General features: G+C 44.6%; 1 protein-coding gene across 3 annotated transcripts in view; it reads right to left on the reverse strand.

The window, feature by feature from the left end:
• Nucleotides 1-1,977: 1,977 nt before the first annotated feature.
• Nucleotides 1,978-27,871, reverse strand: part of ciapin1 (cytokine induced apoptosis inhibitor 1) — a 57,231-nt gene continuing 31,337 nt past the window's right edge. For 2 of the 3 annotated variants that reach the window (XM_073069583.1, XM_073069584.1), the window contains exons 6-9: nucleotides 26,005-26,120; nucleotides 13,337-13,455; nucleotides 8,811-8,892; nucleotides 1,978-2,324 (exon numbers count right to left, since the gene is read on the reverse strand). In XM_073069583.1, the coding sequence (XP_072925684.1) occupies nucleotides 2,214-2,324; nucleotides 8,811-8,892; nucleotides 13,337-13,455; nucleotides 26,005-26,120 (428 nt within the window). In that variant the 3' untranslated portion in view covers nucleotides 1,978-2,213. The remainder of the gene's footprint in view (nucleotides 2,325-8,810; nucleotides 8,893-13,336; nucleotides 13,456-26,004; nucleotides 26,121-27,871) is intronic. The other variant, XM_073069585.1, reaches the window with a different exon arrangement.

Here is a 27,871-nt window from a genome sequence, read left to right on the forward strand (position 1 = left end):
GATGGGATTTCTCATACACAAAGCCACACTGACTAACCCTGGTCAGTCCTATCTTTCCAAATGTACTTAACTCCTGTCCTTTAGAACTTTCTTCCATAATAATCCAACCACTGAGACGTAGCTCACTGGCTAAATGCCCGAGTTATTCCTGTTATCCTTCTTAAATAAAGCTCACCCTTCAGTCTTCTGCTCCCTCATTTCTGGCTATAAAAGCTGCAAAAATCTCCATCAGGGCCTCAGCTATCATTATTATAACATTCTGGGACAGATTTCATTGTACACTGGGCGGACTTTCTCTACCATTATATGTTCCAAAACCTTTGCAGACTCGTTCCAGCCCATCCTATCAAAATAGCCATTTACTATCCTCCACGTCCTTTTGTTGGTGAAGATAAATGAGGAGTGTTTCTGGATTAACATTGTGTTTAACGTGAAACAAAAACTGAGGGTCACCTTCATTCTAATTCCTGCTGGTCTTGAGCCAGCACTTAAAGGGAATTACAACAATTGTGAGGAAGTCATGCAGTAGTTGTTAAATGTGAGCCAGTGTTTTAGCTAGACCTTGATTGGCCAAAGTCCAGAGCCCACACTTCCAAAGACTGTTCATTTTATTAACAAAATAGGAGATATTTGACTGAAACATTCATAGAATTCTTATTCGAGTTCCATCTTGTTCCTGGGCCAAACCAACTACTAGTTGCAAGTCACAAACTAGAGAAAGTACTACACCTGCCCCTGCACCTCCTCCCTCACTACCATTCAGGGCCCCAAACGGTCCTTCCAGGTGAGGCAACACTTCATCTATGGGTCTGTTGCGGTCATATACTGTGTCTGGTGTTCCTGGTGAGGCCTGTTGTATATCGGTGAGTCTCAACATAGACAGGAAGACTGCTTTGCCGAGCATCTACTCTCCATCTGCTAGAACAAGGAGGATCCCCCAGTGGCCACCCATTTTAATTCCACTTCCCATTCTGATGTGTCCATCCATGGCCTCTTCCACTGTTGGGATAAGTTGCAGGAACAACGCCTTATACTCCATTTAGGTAGCCTTCAACCTAACGGCATGAACACCAAATTCTCAAACTTTGCTTCATCCCTCCCCCTCCAGTTTCACCTATCACCTGGCATTTCTCTCTTCCCTCCCCCCACCTTTCAAACCTACTCCTCAGCATTTTTTCTCCAGTCCTGCCAAAGAGTTTCGGCCCGAAACGTTAACTCTTTTTCCATAGGTGATACCTGGCCTGCTGAGTTCCTCCAGCATTTTGTGTGTGTTATACAAGTTGCAAGAGTCAAGAGGTGTGACTGAATCCCTCCAACCCTGTCTGTACAAATTCTCCCTTCAAAACGAAATGTGGTGATTGTTTCATGAATTTCAAGCAGCTGTTGTGCCAGTGTAGCTTCTGTTATTGGGATGAGGGGTGCAGTGATCAGACTCAGACCCTTCAGAGTGGAAGATCAGGCAAAAGTGAAACTGATAAATTCTCAGTAGCATACATGGTGAACAAAGTGCTGAGCATATTCATAGCAAATACTTTGGAGAAAATCATGTCATAGACCAGGAGGGAATGGGTGGTACAGTAGCACAGTAGTTAGCATAATGCTACTACAGCACCAACTGAAAGATTGGAGTTCAATTCCCACAACTGTCTATAAGAAGTTTGTACATTCTCCCTGTGACTGCGTGTGTTTCCTTCAGGTGCTCCAGTTTTCTCCCATGTTCCCAAAGACATATGGTTAAAATTAGTGAGTTGCAGGCATGCTATGTTGTCGTTGGAAGCCAGGCGACATTTGCTGGCTTCCCACCACAATCCCCGGACTATGTTGGTCATTGACACAAAATGACACATTTCACTGTATTTTTCAATGTACGTGAGACAAATAAAGCTAATCTTTAAACCTAAATTGTGGAAACATCATGCCGATTCCTTTGTCATGGGAGACAAGTGGTGGAACTAGCGAGGCATTCACATTCTCTCCTCCAGCAGAAGAACAGACCATTTATTTCCCCACCCCAATAAACCCCCAAATTAAGATCACAATAAACCTAATCTACTCGCAGTGAGACAATAATTTCTGTCTGACTGCATCAAGTCCAAAGCTTCACTGATTTGGTTGAGGTGAGAACAAAACCCGACAGTTCTGATGGACGGAACAGATTCACCCTGATGGGTAGACATTCAGCAACGGATCCATCAAAGCCTTCTTTGAAAACGTCAGGCATCACTGAGAGTCTTGTTTGACAGCAGAATTTGTTCACCAGGCTTGAATGCAGGCATCCCCATGTATGGACAACTCGCACATCGAAATGCATCGCCCAGATAACACTGCAAAATCAAGTAACAATGTTAGAGCTCTCCTCTTTCCTAATAGACAGTGTATGCAAAGAAAGCCGCATGCAGTGAGGCCCTCAGGCAGCTCTCCCAGTGTAGAGTGCCCTCTTGCTTCAAATTATCCACCATTATCGCTGTACCAAAAAAAGACCGAAGTAACAAATGGCATCCTGTCGCACTCACCTCAATAATAAGCAACTGCTTTGAAAGGCTGGTCAAGGATTACATCTGCAACTTGCTACCGTCCAAACTGGACCCCCTACAATTCGCCAAACGACACAACTGATCAACAGATGACGCAATAGCCAATGCTCTACATACCATCCTTATACATCTGGAGAAGGATGCTTATGTGAGAATGCTGTTCTTGGACTACAGTTCAGCATTCAATGCCATGGTTCCATCCAGGCTTGATAAGCTCAGAGACTTTGGCCTTGACCCTGCCTTGTGCAGCTGGATCCTGGACTTCCTGTCAGATTGCCAGAAGGTTGTATGAGTGGACTCTCTCATCTCCAACCCTCTGACTTTCAATACAGAAGCCTCTCAAGGCTGCGTACTGAGCCTCCTCCTTTACTCCCTACATACACACAGTTCCAATCTGCTAATTAAATTTGCCGAGGACACTACATTGATTGGCCTTATCTCAAACAATAACGAGGTGGCCTACAGAGAAGAAGTTATCTCTCTGACACAGTAGTGTCAAGAAAACAACTTCTCTCTCAATGTTGCAAAAACAAAAGAGCTGGTTGCGGATGACAAGAGGAATGGAGACGGGCTAACCCTTATTGACATCAATGGATCTGCGGTTGAGAGGGTAAACAGCTTCAAGTTCCTCGGCATCCACATCACCAAGTACCTCACGTGGTCTGTACACACTAGCTGTGTGGTGAAAAAGGCACAACAACACCTCTTTCATCTCAGACGGTTGAGGAAGTTTGGTATGGGCCCCCAAAATCCTAAGAACTTATGGGACCTGCTCCGACGGGATGGTTTGCACATGAACTGGAAGGGGACCAACATCCTTGCGGGTAGGTTAGCTAGTGCTGCTCCAAGAGGTTTAAACTAGATTTGCAGGGGGAGGGGAACCAGAGTGTTAAAGCAGATGGTGAGGTGGAGGAGGATAAAGGTCATGTGAGGACTGCTTGTGTGGACAGAAATCAAAGGTTTGTATGTGATAGAAATGTTCCCAGATGCCAAACTGTAGAGACTGGGGAAGAGGCATCTGGCTCTCAAACAGAGAAAGATAGGAGACAGCGTGAGGGAGGATAGGCAGGTGATAGAGAAGGGACACGTTCAGACCGAAGATTTGAGATGTCTCTATTTTAACGCAAGGAATGTTGTGAACAAAGCGAATGAGCTTAGAGCGTGGATCAGTACTTGGAGATGTGATGTGATGGCCATTACAGATACTTGGATGGCTCAGGGACAGGAATGGTTACTTCATGTGCTGGGTTTTATATGTTTTAGAAAGGACAGGAACGGAGGCAAAAGAGGTGGGTCCGTGGCACTGTTGATCAGATATAGTGTTAAGGCTGCAGAAAAGATGGACGTCATGGAAGGATTGTCTACGGAGTCTCTGTGGGTGGAGATTAGGAACAGGAAGGGGTAAATAACTTTACTGGGTGTTTTTTATAGGTCGCCCAATAGTAACAGGGATATCAAGGAGCAGATAGGAAAACAGATCCTGGAAAGGTGTAATAATACGAATTGTCATGATGGGAGATTATAATTTCCCAAATATAGATTGGCATCTCCCTACAGCAAGGGGTTTAGATGGGGTGGAGTTTGTTAGGTGTGTTCAGGAAGGTTTCTTGACACAATATGTAGATAAGCCTACAAGAGGAGAGACTGTACTGGATTTGGTATTGGGAAATGAACCTGGTCAGGTGTCAGATCTCTCAGTGGGAGAGCATTTTGGAGATAGTGATCATAATTCTATCTCCTTTACCATAGCATTGGAGAGAGATAGGAACAGACAAGTTAGAAAAGCATTTAATTGGAGTAAGGGGAATTATGAGGCTAGCAGGCAGGAAATTGGAAACTTAAGTTGGAAACAGATGTTCTCGAGGAAAAGTACTGAAGAAATGTGGCAAATGTTCATGGAATATTTGTGTGAAGTTCTGCATAGGTACATTCCAATAAGACAGCGAAGTTATGGTAGGGTGCAGGAACTGTGGTGTACAAAGGCTGTAATAAATTTTGTCAAGAAGAAAAGCTTACAGAAGGTTCAGAGAACTAGGTAATGTTAGAGATCTAGAAGATTATAAGGCTAACAGGAAGGAGCTTAAGAAGGAAATTAGGAGAGCCAGAAGGGGCCATGAAAAGGCCTTGGCGGGCAGGATTAAGGAAAACCCCAAGGCATTCTACAAGTATGTGAAGAGCAGGAGGATAGCCGTGAAAGAATAGGACCTATCAAATGTGACGGTGGGAAAGTGTGTATGGAACCAGAGGAAATAGCAGAGGTACTTAATGAATACTTTACTTCAGTATTCACAATGGAAAAAGCTCTTGGTGATTGTGGTAATGACTTGCAGCAGATTCAAAAGCTTGAGCATGTAGATGTTAAGAAAGAGGATGTCCTGGAGCTTTTGGAAAGCATCAAGTTGGATAAGTCACCGGGCCTGGATAAGATGTATCCCAAGCTACTGTGGGAGGTGAGGGAGGAGATTGCTGAGCCTCCGGCGATGATCTTTGCATCGTCAATACGGATGGGAGAGGTTCCAGAGGATTAGAGAGTTGCAAATGTTGTTCCTTTATTCAAGAATGGGAGTAGAGATAGACCAGGAAATTACAGACCAGTGAGTCTTACCTCAGTGGTGGGTAAGTTGATGGAGAAGATCCTGAGAAGCAGTTTTTATAAACATTTGGAGAGGTATAATATGATTAGGAATAGTGAGCACGGCTTTGTCAAGGGCAGGTCGCGCCTTATGAGGCTGATTGAATTTTTTGAGGATGTGACTAAACACATTGATGAAGGAAGAGCAGTAGACGTAGTGTATATAGATTTCAGCAAGGCATTTGATAGGGTACCCAATGCAAGGCTTATTGAGAAAGTAAGGAGGCATGAGATCCAAGGGGACATTGCTTTGTGGATCCAGAACTGGCTTGCCCACAGAAGGCAAAGAGTGGTTGTAGACGGGTCATATTCTGCATGGAGGTTTGTCACCAGTGGAGTGCCTCAGGGATCTGTTCTGAGACCCTTACTCTTCGTGATTTTTATAAATGACCTGGATGAGGAAGTGGAGGGATGGGTTAGTAAGTTTGCTGATGACACTAAGGTTGGATGTGTGGATAGTGTGGAGGGCTGTCAGTGGTACAGTGGGACATTGATAGGATGCAAAACTGGGCTGAGAAGTGGTAGATGGAATTCAACCCAGGTAAGTGTGAAGTGGTTCATTTTGGTAGGTCAAATATGATGGCAGAATATAGTATTAATGGTAAGACTCTTGGCAGTGTGGAGGATCAGAGGGATCTTGGGGTCTGAGTCCATAGGACACTCAAAGCAGCTGCGCAGGTTGACTCAGTGGTTAAGAAGGCATATGGTGTATTGGCCTTCATCATCGTGGAATTGAATTTAGGAGCCAAGAGGTAATGTTGCAGCTATATAGGACCCTGGTCAGACCCCACTTGGAGTACTGTGCTCAGTTTTGGTCACCTTACTACAGGAAGGATGTGGAAGCCATAGAAAGGGTGCAGAGGAGATTTACAAGGACGTTGCCTGGATTGGGGAGCATGTCTTATGAGGATAGGTTGAGTGAACTCGGCCTTTTCTCCTTGGAGCAATGTAAGATGAGAGGTGACCTGATAGAGATGTGTAAGATGTTGCGAGGCGTTGATCGTGTGGATAGTCGGAGGCTTTTTCCCGGGGCTGAAATGGTTGCCACAAGAGGACACAGGTTTAAGGTGCTGGAGAGTAGGTACAGAGGAGATGTCAGGGTTAAGCTTTTTACTCAGAGAGTGGTGAGTGCGTGGAATGGGCTGCCAGCAAAGGAGGTGGAGGCGGATCTTTTAAGAGACTTTTGGATAGGTACATGGAACTTAGAAAAGGTACATGGGCTGTAGGTAAGCCTGGTAATTTCTAGGGTAGGGATATGTTCGGCACAACCTTGTGGGCCGAAGGGCCTGTATTGTACTGTAGGTTTTCTATGTTTCAACGTTTAACTTTCTACAGTGACACAACTGAGAGCATCCTGACTGGCTGCATCACTGCCTGGGATGGGAACCATTCCTCCCTTAATCACAAGTCTCTGCAGAGTGGTGCGGACTGCCCAGTGCATCTGTAGCTGTGAACTTCCCACGATTCAGGACATTTACAAGGACAGGTGTGTAAAAAGGGCCTGTAGGATCACTGGGAACCCAAGCCATCCCAACCACACTCTATTCCAGCTGCTACCATTTGGGAAACAGTACCGTAACATAAAAGCCAGGACCAACAGGCTCCGGGACAGCTTCTTCCACCACGCCATCATACTGATGAACTAACACTGACTTGAGCGTACTCTATATTACATTGACTGTTCTATTTATTATAAATTACTATGATTGCACATTGCACATTTAGATGGCAACGTAAAGATTTTTACTCCTCATATATGGGTAGTATGTAAGAAACAAAATCAATTCAATTAATAAGAGTAGCAAGACCATACAGAGGAAGAGACATAAGGACAACTTTGGGAACAATTAGAAATTATCATTGGTAATGATAATTGGTAATGATCTTCCAAGAATTAATAGATTCTGGAATGGTTCCAGAGGACTGGAAAATTGCAAATATCACTGCTCTTTACGAAGGGAGAGAGGCAAAAAGAAGGGAGATTATGCGCCAGTTACCCTTTAGAGGTGGTGAAATATTGGGAGTCCATTATTAAGAATGAGATTTTGGGGTACTTGGAGGTACGTGAAAAAAATAGGCTGAAGTCAGCATGGTTATTTTGAGGGGAAATCTCGCCTGACAAATCTATTGGAATTCTTTGAGGAAATAATAAAGGCGAGTCAGTGGATGTTATTTACTTGGATTTTCACAAGGTCTTTGAGAAGGTGCTGCACATGTACAAAATAAGAGCCCATGTAATTACAGGAAAGATACCAGCATGGATATAAGATAGATTGATTGGCAGGAGGCAAAGAGTTGGAATAAAGGGGGCATATTTTGGTTGGATGCCGGTTACAAGTAGTGTTCTGCAGGTGTTGGTACTGGAACTGCTTCTTTTCATGTTATATGTCACCAATATGGATAGCGGAATTGATGGCTGTGGCCAGCTTTGCAGATGATACAATGATAGGTGGCGGGGCAGGTAGTGTTGAGGAAACAGGGAGTCTGCAGAAGGACTTGGAAAGATTGGGAGAATGGGAAAAGAAGTGGCAGATGGAATATTGTGTAAGGAAGTATATGATTATGCACTTTAGTAGAAGGAATAAAGGCAAGGACTATTTTCTAAACGGGGAGAACATTTAAACATCAGAGATGCAAAAGGACTTGGAAGTCTTTGTGCAGGATTCTCTAAAGGTTAATTTACAGGTTGAGTTGGTGGTAAGGAAGGCAAATTCAGTGTTACCATTCATTTCAGGACTAGAATATAAGATCAATCATGTGATGCTGAGGATTTATAAGACATTGATCAGACTGCACTGTGTATTGCGAGAAGTTTTGGGCCCCTATCTAAAAGATCTGGTGGCATTGGAGCGGGTCTACAGGACATTCACGAGAATGATTCTTGGAATGAAAGGGTTAACATATGAATAGCATTTGATGGCTCTGGGCTTGTACTCGGTGGAGCTTAAAGAATGAAGGGGAGGTCTCAGTAAAATCTACTGAACATTGAAAGGCCCAAATAGAGTGGATGCGAACATGATATTTCCAACAGGAAATGTGCATGAGACAGTGAATAATGGGGGGCCATCAATTGTCACTTCCACCAGCTGGGAAAAGACCTGTTTATTCCACCAGTAATGAAAAGTAAACTGCTGCAGGACCTCAGTGAGTGGATCTTGTTCTGAATCACTGACTATTCCTTTGTCTCCGTAGATCCTGCTTGCCTCACTGAGTTGCTCCACCAGATTGTGTATTGTTCCAAATTCTAATGACAGCAGTCCCTTCAGTCTCTATTTATTCTCTCTGTCTTCTGTGTGATAAATCATCAACCTCTAACACACTTTCCCCAAGTAGTGTCAGCACATATCTTGTGCACCAGCTTTTAGGTGGCACTGGAAATCTAAATGCATGACAGCTCTATCAATTCTCCTCATTGCACCCTCCAAGATTAGTTTTTAGGTAATTTTCCTCCCCTCCATCCTTATTCTTGATGCACCTATTTCTGGGACATTTCATGGAAAACACTAATATTACAGTATTTGAAGGGATAAGCACAGAACAAGATTGGGGGCAGGATTGATTCTCGTTTCTTAATACTTCAGAGGGAAGGCTTGGGCACTAGTTCAAGCTCCTGCCATCTCTTTAGATAACTTGGTGAAACTCACACTTCCACACGCCGACTTCACCTGGAAAGTCTTCACATCTTTGGGTTCTTTCCCTCCTAACTCCTCTGCGAGGCCACACGTGCTGAAAAAAGAGCAAGTTACACAGTGTACATACAGGCTCCTTTGCTCTAACAAGACTTGCTACAGCAGGGTAATAGCGGAAGGCTCCAGTACATGTCCAGTGACCATATAGAGAATATATTGGGAGTGGGAACATGGGTAGCTGTATAGGGAAGGACCATCAAATATTCGAAGACTATGTGTTGAGGGTAGAGTCAGAGTTGTGCAGCACAGAAGGAAATGCTTCAGTTCACCATGTTCATGCTGACTTTTTAGGTCCATCTACAGTTGTCCATATCCTTCTATGCCTTGTTTATTTAAATAACTGTCTAAATGCCACTTAAATGTAGTGATTGTATCTGATTCAACCACCTCCTCTTACCCTCATATCCTCTTAAAAACTCCTCCTCTTACCCTGAACCCATATCCTCTTGTTTTTAAAACTACTATGGGAAGATTCTGACCATCTGCCCTGTCTATGCTTCTCATGCATACCTCCAGCAGGTCAGTCCTTAGCCTCGTTTGCTCCAGCCGAAAAACAAACACTGCCTACTCAATCTCTCTCCATAACTGCAGCCCTCCAATCCACGGAACATCTTTATTAATCTCTTCTGCGCTCTCTCCAACTCAATCACACCTTCCCTATAGTGCAATGAGTAGAACTGAAGGCAAAACTTCAAGTCAGGCCTAACTAGTGTTTTGTAAAGTTTCAACATAATGCCCCAATAATTATATCCTGTGCTCTGATCTATGAAGGTATGCAAGGCATATGCTTTCTTCATCTTTCTATTGACCTGTGTTGCTACTTTCAAGAAACAATGGACAGAATCCTCTGTCTCTAGGTTCATCAACATTTCTTGGTGCTAAACTATTGACTGTATATGTCCTACTATATTTGACATTCCAAAATATACTTCACGTTTGTCAGGATTGAATTCTATCTACCAATGCTCTGCCTAACTTTCTGTCTGATGTATATTCTACTGAAGTGTAACACAACCTCCTTGCTACCTATAACACCACCAAGAATCCTTAAAACCACAAGATATGCCGTAGGAGCAGAACTATACCATTCTGCCCATTGAGACTGTGCCATCATTCAATAACAGTTGATATTTCTTCTCAAACCCATTTTCTCACCATCATTCAATCTTGAACCACTTTACCAAACAACAGCCTCTCAATCTCTGCTTTAAATACACCCAATAACAGATTCCACAGCCCTCACAGGCAAAAATTTTCCACACATTCACCTTTGGGTGAAGAAATTCCTCTTCATCTCAGTTTAATAGACTTTCCCACTAGTTTATGGCTGAGGCAGTCATCATATAAGAAACACTTGGATAGGTACATGTTAAGGGCAGAGATTAGAGGAATATGAGCCAAACCCAAGAAACTGGGCACCTGGGTGGTATGGACTAATTGGGCTCAGGGGCCTATAATTGTGTTGTGTTGCTTTATGACCCAATAATGGAAACATCTTCACTATACCCACTCTAGCCACCAGAACAAACTGATGGATTTAACACTCCAAATCTGGCTCATACTACCCAAGATGACCATCCTACATTACCTCTCTCCTTCCTTAAGCAGTAGTGTCATAGTTGTAGTTTTCTAGTCCCCTGGAACACACCCTGAATTTCACTGTTCCTTGGAAGATCACTACGAATGCCTCCACAATCTCTTCAGGTCCCTCTCTCAGAACTCTGGGCTGTAGTCTTATCTAGTCCAGATGATTTATCCAAATTCAGGCTTTGCAGCTTCCCCAGAACCTTCTTGCTGGTACTGCAAAGCATTATGTTAACTGCTACACTACTGCGTTGTCTCTGACTTCCTTTGTCAGCTATGGTGTCTTAGTGCTTCTTCTTGTGATGAAATTTTGCTGTCTCTTCAGAAATCCCTGACACTGCTGCTTCATCATCTTTTCTGCTATAGTCCACTTCCAATCAACTCTGTCTCGCTCCTCCCTTATGTGACTATAGTTAACTTTACTTAACTCTAATAGTGTTACACCAAATTGCAGTTCCCTCAATCAATGTGAATTACATTATATCATGATCACTGTCTCTTCAGGGTTCCTTCACCTTAAGCTCCCCAATTGTCTTCCTAACTACACAACACAGAATTCAGAATTGCTGCAAATCCCTGTGGTACACCACTGGTCACAGACTTCCAATCTGAAAAGCAGTCCTAGAAGTAATTGATTTAATATCAGAGCTAAAGAGCTCTGTTGTACTGTTTTATATTCTCTCCCAATGACTATTGGGAGGCCTAGAGTAAACTGATTGAACTTTCTCTTATTCCTAAATTCTACCTTTATGGACTCGTTGGACCCCTCCAGAATATCGCAAGACTTGTTATGTTCTTTCTAATCAAATGTGTGACTCCCCTTGTCACTTTTGAAATTTCTAAAGCCTGGAACTTTGAGATGCTAGTCAATGCCCTTCTCTCTACCGTGATTATAATAATATCATAAACCAAATTGCTGATCCAAGCTCATCAGACTTACCCATGAGATTGTTCATAAATGCTACAGAGCCTACTAGCTCTGAATGCTCTTCTTACCTGCAATTTTGATCACAGGAATTCCCCTCTATATTCAGATCAATCTTGCCTTCTGCTATAATGCTTCCCACCCACCTACCAAATCAGTTTAAACTCTTCCAAGTACCATAAACAAACCTCCTTAAAAAGATATTGGCAATCCTCCTGTTTAGGTGCAACCAGTCTTTGTGCTTACCCAAGAAGTGAATCTACTGATGCTCAAATCTAAAGCCCTCCTTCTTGTACCAGATAAGTCCGTGTTAATCTGTCCTATCCTCCTAATTACCATATGGCACAGGGAATAATCCTGAGAGTACAATCTTAGGCTACGTCCACACTAGACCGGATAATTTTGAAAATGCCAGTTTCGTGTAAAAACGACAGACGTCCACACCAAGCGTTTTTGAAAATACCTCCGTCCACATTAAAATGGGTATTTAGGCGAATTTCCTCCTACTGGGCATGTGCAGGACACATCTACAGAAAAAAAGCAACATTTGGTGTCGAATCTCGCAGTGGAAGTCCACGTTTGTAGTTACAGACTAGAAAAACTTAAAACAAAATTGCCAAACAACAGACAGCTTGTTGCCTCTCGCACCAGAGGACTTAAAACTAAAAAAACAAATACTGGAGCGTATGGAGGTAACCGACAGGGAGTTCACGGACAGTATGACCTGGCTGACGACAAACATTGAAAAACTGAATAACTCTGTTGCATTAATAAAGCACCTTGTTAAATGCATAAAACATGTCTGCATCAGTGTTATCTTGTATTTCTATACTATGTTACAGTAGGCTGTTATACATCTATTGTCAGAGATTTGCATAAATAGATAAACCACCTTCATACAAAGCAAGGACAGAAAACAGGGCAAAGTGAGTATGCTTATTTATTTAGTAAGTTATGGGTCAAAGTATTTGGTGTGTACATTTCTAACTCTTCTGGCTTCAGTCTCATTGCTGTCTGTTGTGTGGGGGTTGCGTTCAGGAAAACAATGAAATGCGGCCATCTGTTCCGGCACGTCATGACAGCGTTTCTAGAAATCTCTGCTTACCACGTCCACACTACTCTTGCCCAAGCGGCATTTTCAAATTTAAACACTCTGGAGGGCGCTTTAGAAAAGTTCCGTTTTTGGGGGAGAACACCGTTTCAGTGTGGACGGAGGGTCAAAACGAAGAGGAAAAGCTTTGGTTACGGATTTATCTGGTCTAGTGTGGACGTAGCCTCAAAGTTGCACTCTTTAACCTTCTACCCAACTCCTTAATTCACTCTGTAGGAACTCCTCTTCTTCAGAATGTTCTGTACCGGCTCTATAACCATATCCCTGGCACCAGTGAGCCAACATATCATCCTACAGACCCGCACGACCACAGAAACATATAAAGCTGAGAGCTTCGGGGGTAAGAGGGCAGATGAGGAGTGGAAAGGTAATAAGGGAGAGGGGAGTGAGGCACAATTATGGGTAGAGGTGCATTTCGTGAGCAGGTGTTTCAAGAGTTAGGGTTTTACTATGATGTGGTGGAAGTGAGACAGCGGCTGGGGGGGGGGGGAGCAGGACGTGTAAAAAGATAGGGGTGGCCAGTGGCAGTGCAGGTAAATTGGGATATTGTTAAAGGCTAATAGGTGTCAATTCCTTGGCCATGGAACAGGGAGTACAAGAGCAAAGGGGGGAGACGAGCTTCCCGTGGGTGAGGGCAAGGATTAAATAGGGACAGATTCTGAGGAGGTAGTAACAGCACATTGGGTTGGAGAGGTAGGTACATGAAAATGAAAACCAGAAGGTGCAATGTACATCAAGTAGATATGTCAGCAGGGAGGTTCTGGGCAGGGGTACAATTGGCTGGCATCACAGACTACCAGGCAGACAGTTCATATGGTCTCTGTACCACCTCAGGGATTTGGATGTGAGCTGAACACTGACCAGTTTTTACAGGCCCGCTTCTTTTTCTTGTTGTCTCCACAGCTCATAATACGGAGCGAGGCTGGGTCGGGCTTCTTCAAATCATTTTCATCCAGCAGCTCATCAGAGTCAATAAGATCCTGTGGAAGAACAGGGAGGGGAGAACTGATGTCAATCCTCACAGTTCTTCATGCTTCTTGGATATGCATAAACACCACCACTTCATAGTTTCTATGGTAAAGACATTAAAACCTAGAATGACATCACATGTCCACGGTAACAGAAGTTGTCCCAAAGGGCTGCCTGTGTGGGCAAGTTAACAGGTTTCTCACCCTAATAAACATTAGTTAAGCAGATAGATAGGGAGTGGGATGAGTGGGGCAGTGGGTAAGGGGCCAAGAGACAGAAGGAAGGGCCTCATCCTGTTTTCTACTTAAGACATTAGTAACGAAATGCAATGTGAACTTTGGCTGTTCTCCTTTCCCCTGAAAATATTCTACACTCAAAGTTCAAAGTAAATTTATCATCAAAGTACATATATGTCACAATATATAACCCTGAGATTCATTTTTTGCAGGCAATCACAGTAACTACAAGAAACACAACAGAATCAATGAAAGATGCACCCAACAGGATAGACAACAACCAATGTGCAAAACTAAAAAAAATAGTGCAAATACAAAAATAGAAATAATAATAATAAACTTTTAAGGATATACTTTCATCAACAAAAATAGGATTCAGTACTCCACACAAGGATCACTATTGAAGAAAATGTTAACTAATGGAAGAGATCCCCATGATCTGAACAGACGAGATGTTGACAAGGAAGCATTGAACACCTGGCTTAGAGTTGGAGACTTCTACCCAGAAACAGGATGCCTTGTGGCAATACAGGACCTGCTGGTTAACACAAAAATGATCAAAAGTACATAATAAAAGACCACCAGATTCAAGATGATATATGCAGAAAATGCCACGAAAAACCAGAAACAATCTATCTCGTTACATAGAAACATAGAAAACCTACAGCACAATACAGGCCCTTCGGCCCACAATGCTGTGCCAAACATGTCCTTAACTTAGAATTACCTTGGGTTACACGTAGCCTTCTATTTCTGTAATCTCCATGTACCTATCCAGGAATCTCTTAAAAGAGCCTACTGTATCCACTCACCATTCTCTGTGTAAAAAACTTAACCCTGACATCTCCTCTGTACCTACTTCCAAGCACCTTAAAACTGTGCACTCTTATGTTAGCCATCTCAACCCTCGGAAAAAGCCTCCGACTATCCACATGATCAATGCCTCTCATCATCTTGTACACCTCTGTCAGGTCACCTCTCATCCTCCGTCGCTCCAAGGAGAAAAGGCCGAGTTCACTCAACCTATTCTCATAAGGCATGCTCCCCAATCCAGGAAACATCCTTGTAAACAACACACACAAAATGCTGGTGGAACACAGCAGGCCAGGCAGCATCTATAAGGAGAAGCACTGTCGACGTTTCGGACCGAGACCCTTCGTCAGGACTAACTGAAGAGAAAGATACTAAGAGATTTGAAAGTAGTGGGGGGAGGGGGAAATGCGAAATGATAGAAGACCGGAGGGGGTGGGATGAAGACTGGGAGACCATTTCGCTGAACACCTACGCTCGGTCCACCAGAGAAAGCAGGATCTCCCAGTGGCCACACATTTTAATTCCACGTCCCATTCCCATTCTGATATGTCTATCCATGGCCTCCTCTACTGTCAAGATGAAGCCACACTCAGGTTGGAGGAGCAACACCTTGTATACCGGCTGGGTAGTCTCCAACCGGATGGCATGAACATTGACTTCTCTAACTTCTGTTAATGCCCCTCCTCCCCTTCTTACCCCATCCCTGACATATTTAGTGGTTTGTTTTTTTCTCTCTCTCTGCCCATCACCCTGCCTGTTCTCCATCTCCATCTGGTGCTCCACCCCCTCCCCCTTTCTTTCTCCCGAGGCCTCCCGTCCCATGATCCTTTCCTTTCTCCAGCTCGGTATCACTTTCGCCAATCACCTTTCCAGCTGTTAGCTTCATCCCACCCCCTCCGGTCTTCTCCTATCATTTCGCATTTCCCCCTCCCCCCACTACTTTCAAATCTCTTAGTATCTTTCTCTTTAGTTAGTCCTGATGAAGGGTCTCGGCCCGAAACGTTGACAGTGCTTCTCCTTATAGATGCTGCCTGGCCTGCTGTGTTCCACCAGCATTTTGTGTGTGTTGTTTGAATTTCCAGCATCTGCAGATGTCCTCGTGTTTGCTCTTTAAACATCCTTGTAAATCTCTTCTGCACTCTTTCTGTAATGAGTGTAATTCTGTAATTACACATCCTTCCTGTAATGAGACGACCAGAACTGAGCACAGTACTCCAAGTGGGGTCTGACCAGGGTCCTATATAGCTGCAACATTACCTCTCAGCTCTTAAACTCAATCCCACGATTGATGAAGGCCAATGCACTGTATGCCTTCTTAACCACAGAGTCAACCTGTGCAGCACCTTTGAGTTCCTATGGACTCAGACCTCAAGATTCCTCTGATCCTCCACGCTGCCAAGAACCTTACCATTAATACTATTAATTCCATTAATTCTGCCATCATATTTGACCTACCAAAATTAACCACCTCACACTTATCTGGGTTGAACTCCATCTGTCACTTCTCAGCCCAGTTTTGCATCCTATCAATGTCCTGCGGTAACCTCTGACAGCCCTCCACACTATCCACAACCCCCCCCCCCCCCAACCTTTGTGGGATCCAGTAGCAGTTTAACTTAATCTGATTAGTTATACAGGCACAATCAAGTGGCAAACATCATTCACCAAAACCTTGTTTTAAAGTACAAACTCATAAAAACCATACCTTCCTATAAATACGAGCCTGATCCAGTTTTCCATCAGAGTCCGATAAATTATATTACAACTGAACCTTTATTACAAATAGGACAATTCATAATAACAATCCAAATATAATATTACAGGATAAACAAGCAAAAACAACTTTTTACAGCCCTTCCAAACACACATACCATATAGTAATCAATAAGATGAAAAACACCAGAAATATGCTAAATTAAAAAAAGGAAATTGAAAGAGAATGGAACATGAACAGGGTATACATTGTTCCAATAGTAACATCTACAACTGGTATCATCTCAAAGTCACTACACATTAAGGCCTGCACACAATATTTATGTAAATCTTCAGAAAGCCACAACACTAAACAGCACTAGAACAGTCTGAAAGTTTCTGGCAATTGAGAAATGTGTGCTTGGCTCTGCCAGTATCACAGGTTTTACCGGCTTGCGCTGAGGAAAAAAAATAGCAATATATGTCGAGATCATGAGATGAAGAGACCTTGAAAGTGAGTCCATAAGTTGTAGTAACAGTTCAGTAATGGGATGAGTGAAACAATCCCCTCCAATTCAAGAGTTTGATGGCTGAGGGCTGCTCCTGAACTTGCTGATGTGGGTCCTGAGGCTCCTGTACCTTCCTTCTGATAGTGAGAATAGAGCATGGTGGGGGTCCTTGATGAGGGATGCTGCTTTCCAGTGACAGTGTTCCATATAGGTGTTCTCAATTGCTGACACTGAAGTGAGAGGTTGTTCCTATGGCACCACTCAGCCAGATTTTCAATTTGTCTTTTATCTGCTGATTCATCAGCACCTTTGATTCGCCAACAATTGTGGTGTCATCGTCAACCTAACACCAGAGTGACAACCTTTGAAATTCATACCTGCAGGTTGGACATGCAGCTCAAGCCTCTGGAGAACTAGACAATGATATCACTGCCCTCTCCTCCCAATTACTAGACATGTTCTTCCAGTCAGGACATGGGCAGGAAGATCACCTACGTGCTTGCCCCAATGCTGATTAACAACCTGCGCAGTCACCAGAACTGAAAAGACACCCAAGCGGGAAAGCACTCAGAATGAAGGAGTTGAAGTTGGAGACTCAGATTCCACTCACGGTGAGGGAAAGGGCAGCAGGAATATGTCACTGTGGGGAAAAGAGAGGGTGGAGTGAAGGTGCTGGGGAAAGAAGCAGCTGGAACAGTGTATAAAAAGTAGAAGGATGAGGCAGCAGAGCACGTGGGGTGAAAGGGAGTGTGGAGTTATGGAGGGGGAGGTGTTGTGAGAGGAGAGGGAGAGGAAGAGAGAGAGGGGACTACTATTTAAACTACTTGGAGACAACTATTTACTGTAAATAAAGTAGGGATGTATGATCAGGTAATGTATTGTAGCTTGCATGATGTGGAACCACTGGACTTCCTGCTGATCACATCTGCAGCAAGTGTTGGCTGCTCTAGGAACTCAGGCTCAAAGTAGATGACCTGAAATCTGAGCTTCAAATTCTGCAATAGATCAGGGAGGGCAAGAGTTACCTGAGCACTGTTGCAAGAGGCAGTCACACCCATTAGGTTAACTGCTTCAGAGAAGGTCCATGGCCAGGGACAAGTGGGTACGATTGTGAGTGAGGCAGGTAGGGGAATCATAGAGTAACTTCAGCCCTTGAACTTGCCAACAGGTCTGAGATTGTTATTCCCTGCCAGTATGAGAGGCTCTAGGAAAGATGAGCAGCTGAGCTGTGGCACTGTGGTTCAGGGAGCCATTCAAGAGTGGGGAGAGAAGAGAAATGTAGTTACAATTGGGGATAGTACAGTCAGAGGAATAGACACAATTCTCTATCACAAGGATTGAGAGTCCTGAAGGCAGTATTCTCTGCCAAATGTCCAGATTCAGGACATCCCATTTGACTTGCAGAGGAATGTGGAATGGGAGGGGAAACATTTAGTTGTAGTTCATGTGAGTGTCAATGGCATAGGGTTAACAAGGAAAGAGGTTCTATTGAGAGAATTCAAGCAGCTAAGGACCAAATTAAAATGCATAACCAAAGAGGCAATAATATCTGGACTGTTACCTAAATCACTTGGTAAAAGATTGGTCTGGGTTAAGTGGGTTTGAATTTGTGGGATAGTGGTGCCATTGTTGGAAAGCAGGAAGCTGTTCTGATGGGGTCCTGGTGAATTACATAACCAGGACTGTGGATAGGGATTTAGATTAAATAGTAGGGGTGGATTCAGAAGCTTGGAAAAGTGAGTGAGAGGTGGTGAGGAAGGCAAATGCAATGTTAGGATTCATTTCAAGAGGTCTAGAATGCAAGAACAAGGATGTGATTCTGAGACTATAAGGCACTGGTGAGGCCTCACCTTGAGTATTGTGAAGTGTTCGGCTCCTCATCTAAAAAAAAGATATGCTGGCATTGGAGAGGGTTCAGAGGAGGTTTACAAGGATGATCCTGGGAATGAAAGGGTTATCATTTGAGGAACATTTGATAGCTCTGGATCTGTACTCGCTGGAATTTAGAAGGATGAAGGGGGACCTTACTGAAATCTTTCGAATGTTGAAAGGCCGAGACAGAGTAGTTGTGGAAAGGATGTTTCCCATGGTGAGGGTGTCTAGGACAAGAGGGCACAGCTTCATGATAGAGGGGTGTCCATTTAAACAGCAATGCAGAGAAATTTCTTTAGCCAGAAGGAGGCGAATTTGTGGAATTTGTTTCCACAGTCAGCTGTGGAGGCCAGGTTGTTGGGTGCAGTTAAGGCAGAGCTTGATAAGTTCTTGATTGGACATTGCATCAAAGGTTACAGGGAGAAGGCCGGGGAGTGGGTTGAGGAGGGAAAAAGGCATCAGCTATGATTGAATGGTGGAGCAGACTCAATGAGCCAAATGGCCTAATACTGCTCCTATGTTTTATGATCTTATGGTCTAACTGGGAAAAGGATGGAATCACCCATCCTTTCAGGACATCAGCTGAAGCCTGTGGCATCAGGAAATACATTTCACCTTTTAGTTACTAATACTGAGATCAAGCAGCAATAATTGAAGAATACAGAAAGCAGGTTTTAATGATAGTGATTAACTTTGATCCAAATATTAACCCTATATCTCTCTTGACAGATAACCCTGACCTGCTTTCCAACATTTTTTTCAATTAGATTCCTTTATTGTCACATATTGTACACCAGTCTGCAATGAAATTCTTTGTTAGCATAAAACTCACAGAGTACACATAATGTAATAATAATAAATACAAAATAGAATGGTGCAAAGAATCAAACAGGGAAAGGTAGTGGGGATTGAGGAATCTCACCACATTGAACGGAAAAGTAATGGGGACAGAGGGATCTCACCACACTGAACAGGGAAAGGTAGTGGGACAGAGGGATCTCACAACATTCAACAATGAAAGGTAATAGGAACAGAGGTATCTCACCACATTGAATAGGGAAAGGTAGAGGGGACAGAGGGATCTCACCACACTGAACAGGGAAAGGTAGTGGGTCAGAGGGATCTCACAACATTCAACAATGAAAGGTAATAGGAACAGAGGTATCTCACCACATTGAACAGGGAAAGGTAGAGGGGACAGAGGGATCTCACCACATTGAACAGGGGAAGTAATGGGGACAGAGGGATCTCACCACACTGAACAGGGAAAGGTAGTGGGTCAGAGGGATCTCACAACATTCAACAATGAAAGGTAATAGGAACAGAGGTATCTCATCACATTGAATAGGGAAAGGTAGAGGGGACAGAGGGATCTCACCACATTGAACAGGGGAAGTAATGGGGACAGAGGGATCTCACCACACTGAACAGGGAAAGGTAGTGGGTCAGAGGGATCTCACAACATTCAACAATGAAAGGTAATAGGAACAGAGGTATCTCATCACATTGAATAGGGAAAGGTAGAGGGGACAGAGGGATCTCACCACATTGAACAGGGGAAGTAATGGGGACAGACGGATCTCACCACACTGAACAGGGAAAGGTAGTGGGTCAGAGGGATCTCACAACATTCAACAATGAAAGGTAATAGGAACAGAGGTATCTCACCACATTGAATAGGGAAAGGTAGAGGGGACAGAGGGATTTCACCACATTGAACAAGGAAAGTAATGGGGACAGACGGATCTCACAACATTCAACAGTGAAAGGTAATAGGGACAGAGGTATCTCACCACATTGAATAGGGAAAGGTAGAGGGGACAGACGGACCTCACCACATTGAACAGGGAAAGGGTAGGGGGACAGAGGGACACACACAAAATGCTGGTGGAACACAGCAGGCCAGGCACCATCTATAAGAAGTACTGTTGACGTTTTGGGCCGAGACCCTTCGTCAGGACTAACTGAAAGGAAAGATAGTAAGAGATTTGAAAGTAGGAGGGGGAGGGGAAAATGCGAAATGATAGAAGACCGGACTGGGTGGGGTGAAGCTGAGAGCCGGAAAGGTGATTGGCAAAAAGGATACAGAGCTGGAGAAGGGAAAGGATCATGGGTCGGGAGGCCTAGGGAGAAAGAAAGGGGGAGAGGATTACCACAGGGAGATGGAGAACAGGCAGAGTGATGGGCAGAAAGAGAGAGAAAAAAAAGAGGGGGGAGAAACTAAGTATATCAGGGATGAGGTAAGAAGGGGAGGAGGGGCATTAATGGAAGTTAGAGAAGTCGATGTTCATGCCATCAGGTTGGAGGCTACCTAGCCAGTATATAAGCTGTTGTTCCTCCAACCTGAGTGTGGCTTCATCTTGACAGTAGAGGAGGCCATGGATAGACATATCAGAATGGGAATGGGACGTGGAATTAAAATGTGTGGCCACTGGGAGATCCTGCTTTCTCTGGCGGACCGAGCGTAGGTGTTCAGCAAAACGGTCTCCCAGTCTGCGTTGGGTCTCACCAATATGTAAAAGGCCACACCAGGAGCACCGGACGCAGTATACCACACCAGCCGACTCACAGGTGAAGTGTTGCCTCACCTGGAAGGACTGTCTGGGGCCCTGAATGGTGATAACGGAGGAAATATAAGGGCAGGTGTAGCACTTGTTCTGCTTACAAGGATAAGTGCCAGGAGGGAAATCGGTGGGAAGGGATGGGGGGGGACGAATGGACAAGGGAGTCGCGTAGGGAGAGATCCCTGAGGAAAGCAGAAGGGGGGGGGGGGGGAAGGAAAAGATGTGCTTGGTAAAGGTGGAGGGGACAGAGGGACCTCACCACATTAAACAGGGAAAGGTAGTGGGGACAGAGGGATCTCTCAACATTCAACGGTGAAAGGTAATAGGGACAGAGGGATCTCACCACATTGTACGGGAAAGTTAATGGGGACAGAGGGATCTCTCAACATTCAACGGTGAAAGGTAGTAGGGACAGAGGGATCTCACCACATTGAACAGGGAAAGGTGTAGGGAACAGAGGGATCTCACCACATTGAACAGGGAAAGCTAATGGGAACAGAGGGATCTCACCACATTGAACAGGGAAAGGTGTACGGAACAGAGGGATCTCACCACATTGAACAGGGAAAGCTAATGGGAACAGAGGGATCTCACCACATTGAACAGGGAAAGCTAATGGGAACAAAGGGATCTCACCACATTGAACAGGGAAAGGTGTAGGGAACAGAGGGATCTCACCACATTGAACAGGGAAAGCTAATGGGGACAGAGGGATCTCACCACATTGAACAGGGAAAGCTAATGGGAACAGAGGGATCTCACCACATTGAACAGGGAAAGGTGTAGGGAACAGAGGGATCTCACCACATTGAACAGGGAAAGGTGTAGGGAACAGAGGGATCTCACCACATTGAACAGGGAAAGGTTTAGGGAACAGAGGGATCTCACCACATTGAACAGGGAAAGGTGTAGGGAACAGAGGGATCTCACCACATTGAACAGGGAAAGGTGTAGGGAACAGAGGGATCTCACCACATTGAACAGGGAAAGCTAATGGGGACAGAGGGATCTCACCACATTGAACAGGGAAAGCTCATGGGGACAGAGGAATCTCACAACACTGTACAGGGAAAGCTAATGGGGACAGAGGGATCTCACCACATTGAACAGGGAAAGGTGTAGGGAACAGAGGGATCTCACCACATTGAACAGGGAAAGCTAATGGGAACAGAGGGATCTCACCACATTGAACAGGGAAAGCTAATGGGGACAGAGGGATCTCACCACATTGAACAGGGAAAGGTGTAGGGAACAGAGGGATCTCACCACATTGAACAGGGAAAGCTAATGGGGACAGAGGAATCTCACAACACTGTACAGGGAAAGCTAATGGGAACAGAGGGATCTCACCACATTGAACAGGGAAAGGTGTAGGGAACAGAGGGATCTCACCACATTGAACAGGGAAAGCTAATGGGGACAGAGGGATCTCACCACATTGAACAGGGAAAGCTCATGGGGACAGAGGAATCTCACAACACTGTACAGGGAAAGCTAATGGGAACAGAGGGATCTCACCACATTGAACAGGGAAAGGTGTAGGGAACAGAGGGATCTCACCACATTGAACAGGGAAAGCTAATGGGGACAGAGGAATCTCACAACACTGTACAGGGAAAGCTAATGGGAACAGAGGGATCTCACCACATTGAACAGGGAAAGGTGTAGGGAACAGAGGGATCTCACCACATTGAACAGGGAAAGCTAATGGGGACAGAGGGATCTCACCACATTGAACAGGGAAAGCTCATGGGGACAGAGGAATCTCACAACACTGTACAGGGAAAGCTAATGGGAACAGAGGGATCTCACCACATTGAACAGGGAAAGGTGTAGGGAACAGAGGGATCTCACCACATTGAACATGGAAAGCTAATGGGAACAGAGGGATCTCACCACATTGAACAGGGAAAGCTAATGGAGACAGAGGGATCTCACCACATTGAACAGGGAAAAGTGTAGGGAACAGAGGGATCTCACCACATTGAACAGGGAAAGCTAATGGGGACAGAGGGATCTCACCACATTGAACAGGGAAAGCTAATGGGAACAGAGGGATCTCACCACATTGAACAGAGAAAGCTAATGGGGACAGAGGGATCTCACCACACTGAACAGGGGAAGCTAATGGGAACAGAGGGATCTCACCACATTGAACAGGGAAAGCTCATGGGGACAGAGGAATCTCACAACACTGTACAGGGAAAGCTAATGGGGACAGAGGGATCTCACCACATTGAACAGGGAAAGGTGTAGGGAACAGAGGGATCTCACCACATTGAACAGGGAAAGCTAATGGGAACAGAGGGATCTCACCACATTGAACAGGGAAAGCTAATGGGGACAGAGGGATCTCACCACATTGAACAGGGAAAGGTGTAGGGAACAGAGGGATCTCACCACATTGAACAGGGAAAGCTAATGGGGACAGAGGAATCTCACAACACTGTACAGGGAAAGCTAATGGGAACAGAGGGATCTCACCACATTGAACAGGGAAAGGTGTAGGGAACAGAGGGATCTCACCACATTGAACAGGGAAAGCTAATGGGGACAGAGGGATCTCACCACATTGAACAGGGAAAGCTCATGGGGACAGAGGAATCTCACAACACTGTACAGGGAAAGCTAATGGGAACAGAGGGATCTCACCACATTGAACAGGGAAAGGTGTAGGGAACAGAGGGATCTCACCACATTGAACAGGGAAAGCTAATGGGGACAGAGGAATCTCACAACACTGTACAGGGAAAGCTAATGGGAACAGAGGGATCTCACCACATTGAACAGGGAAAGGTGTAGGGAACAGAGGGATCTCACCACATTGAACAGGGAAAGCTAATGGGGACAGAGGAATCTCACAACACTGTACAGGGAAAGCTAATGGGAACAGAGGGATCTCACCACATTGAACAGGGAAAGCTAATGGGGACAGAGGGATCTCACCACATTGAACAGGGAAAGCTAATGGGAACAGAGGGATCTCACCACATTGAACAGGGAAAGGTGTAGGGAACAGAGGGATCTCACCACATTGAACAGGGAAAGGTGTAGGGAACAGAGGGATCTCACCACATTGAACAGGGAAAGGTTTAGGGAACAGAGGGATCTCACCACATTGAACAGGGAAAGGTGTAGGGAACAGAGGGATCTCACCACATTGAACAGGGAAAGGTGTAGGGAACAGAGGGATCTCACCACATTGAACAGGGAAAGCTAATGGGGACAGAGGGATCTCACCACATTGAACAGGGAAAGCTCATGGGGACAGAGGAATCTCACAACACTGTACAGGGAAAGCTAATGGGGACAGAGGGATCTCACCACATTGAACAGGGAAAGGTGTAGGGAACAGAGGGATCTCACCACATTGAACAGGGAAAGCTAATGGGAACAGAGGGATCTCACCACATTGAACAGGGAAAGCTAATGGGGACAGAGGGATCTCACCACATTGAACAGGGAAAGGTGTAGGGAACAGAGGGATCTCACCACATTGAACAGGGAAAGCTAATGGGGACAGAGGAATCTCACAACACTGTACAGGGAAAGCTAATGGGAACAGAGGGATCTCACCACATTGAACAGGGAAAGGTGTAGGGAACAGAGGGATCTCACCACATTGAACAGGGAAAGGTGTAGGGAACAGAGGGATCTCACCACATTGAACAGGGAAAGCTAATGGGGACAGAGGAATCTCACAACACTGTACAGGGAAAGCTAATGGGAACAGAGGGATCTCACCACATTGAACAGGGAAAGGTGTAGGGAACAGAGGGATCTCACCACATTGAACAGGGAAAGCTAATGGGGACAGAGGGATCTCACCACATTGAACAGGGAAAGCTAATGGAGACAGAGGGATCTCACCACATTGAACAGGGAAAGGTGTAGGGAACAGAGGGATCTCACCACATTGAACAGGGAAAGCTAATGGGGACAGAGGGATCTCACCACATTGAACAGGGAAAGCTAATGGGAACAGAGGGATCTCACCACATTGAACAGAAAAAGCTAATGGGGACAGAGGGATCTCACCACACTGAACAGGGGAAGCTAATGGGAACAGAGGGATCTCACCACATTGAACAGGGAAAGGTGTAGGGAACAGAGGGATCTCACCACATTGAACAGGGAAAGCTAATGGGAACAGAGGGATCTCACCACATTGAACAGGGAAAGGTGTAGGGAACAGAGGGATCTCACCACATTGAACAGGGAAAGCTAATGGGAACAGAGGGATCTCACCACATTGAACAGGGAAAGGTGTAGGGAACAGAGGGATCTCACCACATTGAACAGGGAAAGCTAATGGGAACAGAGGGATCTCACCACATTGAACAGGGAAAGGTGTAGGGAACAGAGGGATCTCACCACATTGAACAGGGAAAGCTAATGGGAACAGAGGGATCTCACCATATTGAACAGGGAAAGCTAATGGGGACAGAGGGATCTCACCACTTTGAACAGGGAAAGGTGTAGGGAACAGAGGGATCTCACCACATTGAACAGGGAAAGCTAATGGGAACAGAGGGATCTCACCACATTGAACAGGGAAAGGTGTAGGGAACAGAGGGATCTCACCACATTGAACAGGGAAAGCTAATGGGGACAGAGGGATCTCACCACATTGAACAGGGAAAGCTAATGGGAACAGAGGGATCTCACCACCTTGAACAGGGAAAGGTGTAGGGAACAGAGGGATCTCACCACATTGAACAGGGAAAGCTAATGGGGACAGAGGGATCTCACAACACTGTACAGGGAAAGGTTGAGGGACTGAAGGATCACACCACATTGTCTGGAGAAAAGTAGTGGGAACAGAGGGATCTCACATTGTCTAGAAAGAGATAGTGGAGACTGAAGAAACACACCACATTGAACAGGTAAAGGTAGAGAGTTCTGAGGAATCTCACCACATCGTCATCATTCATATCAGTAGCTGACAAGGTCCAGGCCTTTGCTGTATTGGGGTCCAACTGTGGCCTCTCTGGAATAGCAAATTCCATCAGTTAGTTCAACTGCCTGTAGATACTCTTCCTACCGTCTTTTGAAACAATAAAGCCAGACACAGTACCTTGCATATATACAAACTTCATGAACAGAAGAGGGAAATCTATCCCACTGCTCTCACTTCTTCAGTGAATACTCTTACTTTATCATTTTCACACTCACAGAACACCCTATGAAGTACCCCATTTGTGATAGGAGCTATACAGAATTATAATTGTCCTGTGGAGTACATTGTGACAGGTATAGCTGAATTTCACTTATTCTGCATGTTTCAGATCATAGACCCAGCCTACACTGTGGGCTGCTAACTCTGCTCACGAATCAATCAGCAAACTAATGCAACAGTTCTAACATGGTTTAATGACTTTCAGTGGTGATCCTGTCCACCTTGCTATACCGTATATACTGTGTGATTAGATCAGTTCTTCCTCTTCAAACACTGTCAGTGCTATCTCAGCTCCCTGGCCTGTGTGAGCTCACTACCTTTCTCTACGTGCATCACAGTGGATCTAACGACAAGGAAACTGGGTGTCTGAGCCAAGCCACGGTGAGTACAGTCAGAGGCTCTCACGAAAATTCCAAAACTAGGAATGAAACAGATGCAAACTCTTGAGCTTGTTCCTGTGCTGCACTATGATACATTTTAACTTCTGCCTTTTCTCAGTTACAGTGACAACTGAGCGTGCATGGACACAAACCTCTTTAAATGGACAGGAAAGAGCCACAGAGAAAGGGAACATCCGAAACATGCATTCACACAGGCAGCACCCTCAGCCAAGAAGGAGTTAGATGCATTAGTGCACAACTGAGATTGATTTGGCACAATTTCACTAGATTTCAGCATCTTGTATCACAACAAGAATGGCATTTGTTCTGTGAATGGATTTAAGATCTAGCATACAAATTTAATAAACTCTACTGTGGTTAACTCAAAGAATAAAAACATGACACTAGCAAACACCCAAACAACAGTGCAGAAGGAGAGATATCTCACAAACTGGGAAATGCATTCTGATCAAACCTGCACTGGATTTAAACACAAGAGATTCTACATGTGGGAAAAATCCTGATGAGGGGTCTAGATACAAAATGTTGACTGATTATTCCCTTCCATATATGCGGCCTGACCAGCCAAGCTCCTCCAATAGAGGTTTCCCCTGCTATCCGAAGGTAGAGCATTCCTATGAAACAGTTTGTAAGTCGAAACGTCGTAAAGCGAAGAAGTAATTACCATTAATTTCTATGGGAAAAATTTTTGAGCGTTCCCAGACTCAAAAAATAACCTACCAAATCAAACCAATTAACACATAAATCCTAAAATAACATGAACATATAGTAAAAGCAGGAATGATATGATAAATATACAGCCTATATAAAGTAGAAATATTGTATGTACGGTGTAGTTTCACTTAACAAAATCAGGAAGACAGCAAGCCAAAATCGATGTGGAGAAAAAGAATTGGCACGTACACGCAAGTACACGTACATGCATACGCACACAACTGCCCGCACTAGGCTTCATGGTCATGGTAGTCTTTCTCGGGGTAAACACACGTATAAAGCAGGCGTCTTTTTTTCGTAAAAGCAAAAATCCTCTTTGGTTAGCGAAAACAGGTACTAATGTAGGTCTTTTGTACAGTGAGGTGTCGTAAAGCGAACCTTCGAAAAACGGGGGTCACCTGTATTTGTGTGTGTTGCTGCACCTATGCTGGCTGAGCATTGACCCTT

Source organism: Hemitrygon akajei, chromosome 17, assembly GCF_048418815.1.
Source record: "Hemitrygon akajei chromosome 17, sHemAka1.3, whole genome shotgun sequence".
NCBI lineage: Eukaryota > Metazoa > Chordata > Chondrichthyes > Myliobatiformes > Dasyatidae > Hemitrygon > Hemitrygon akajei.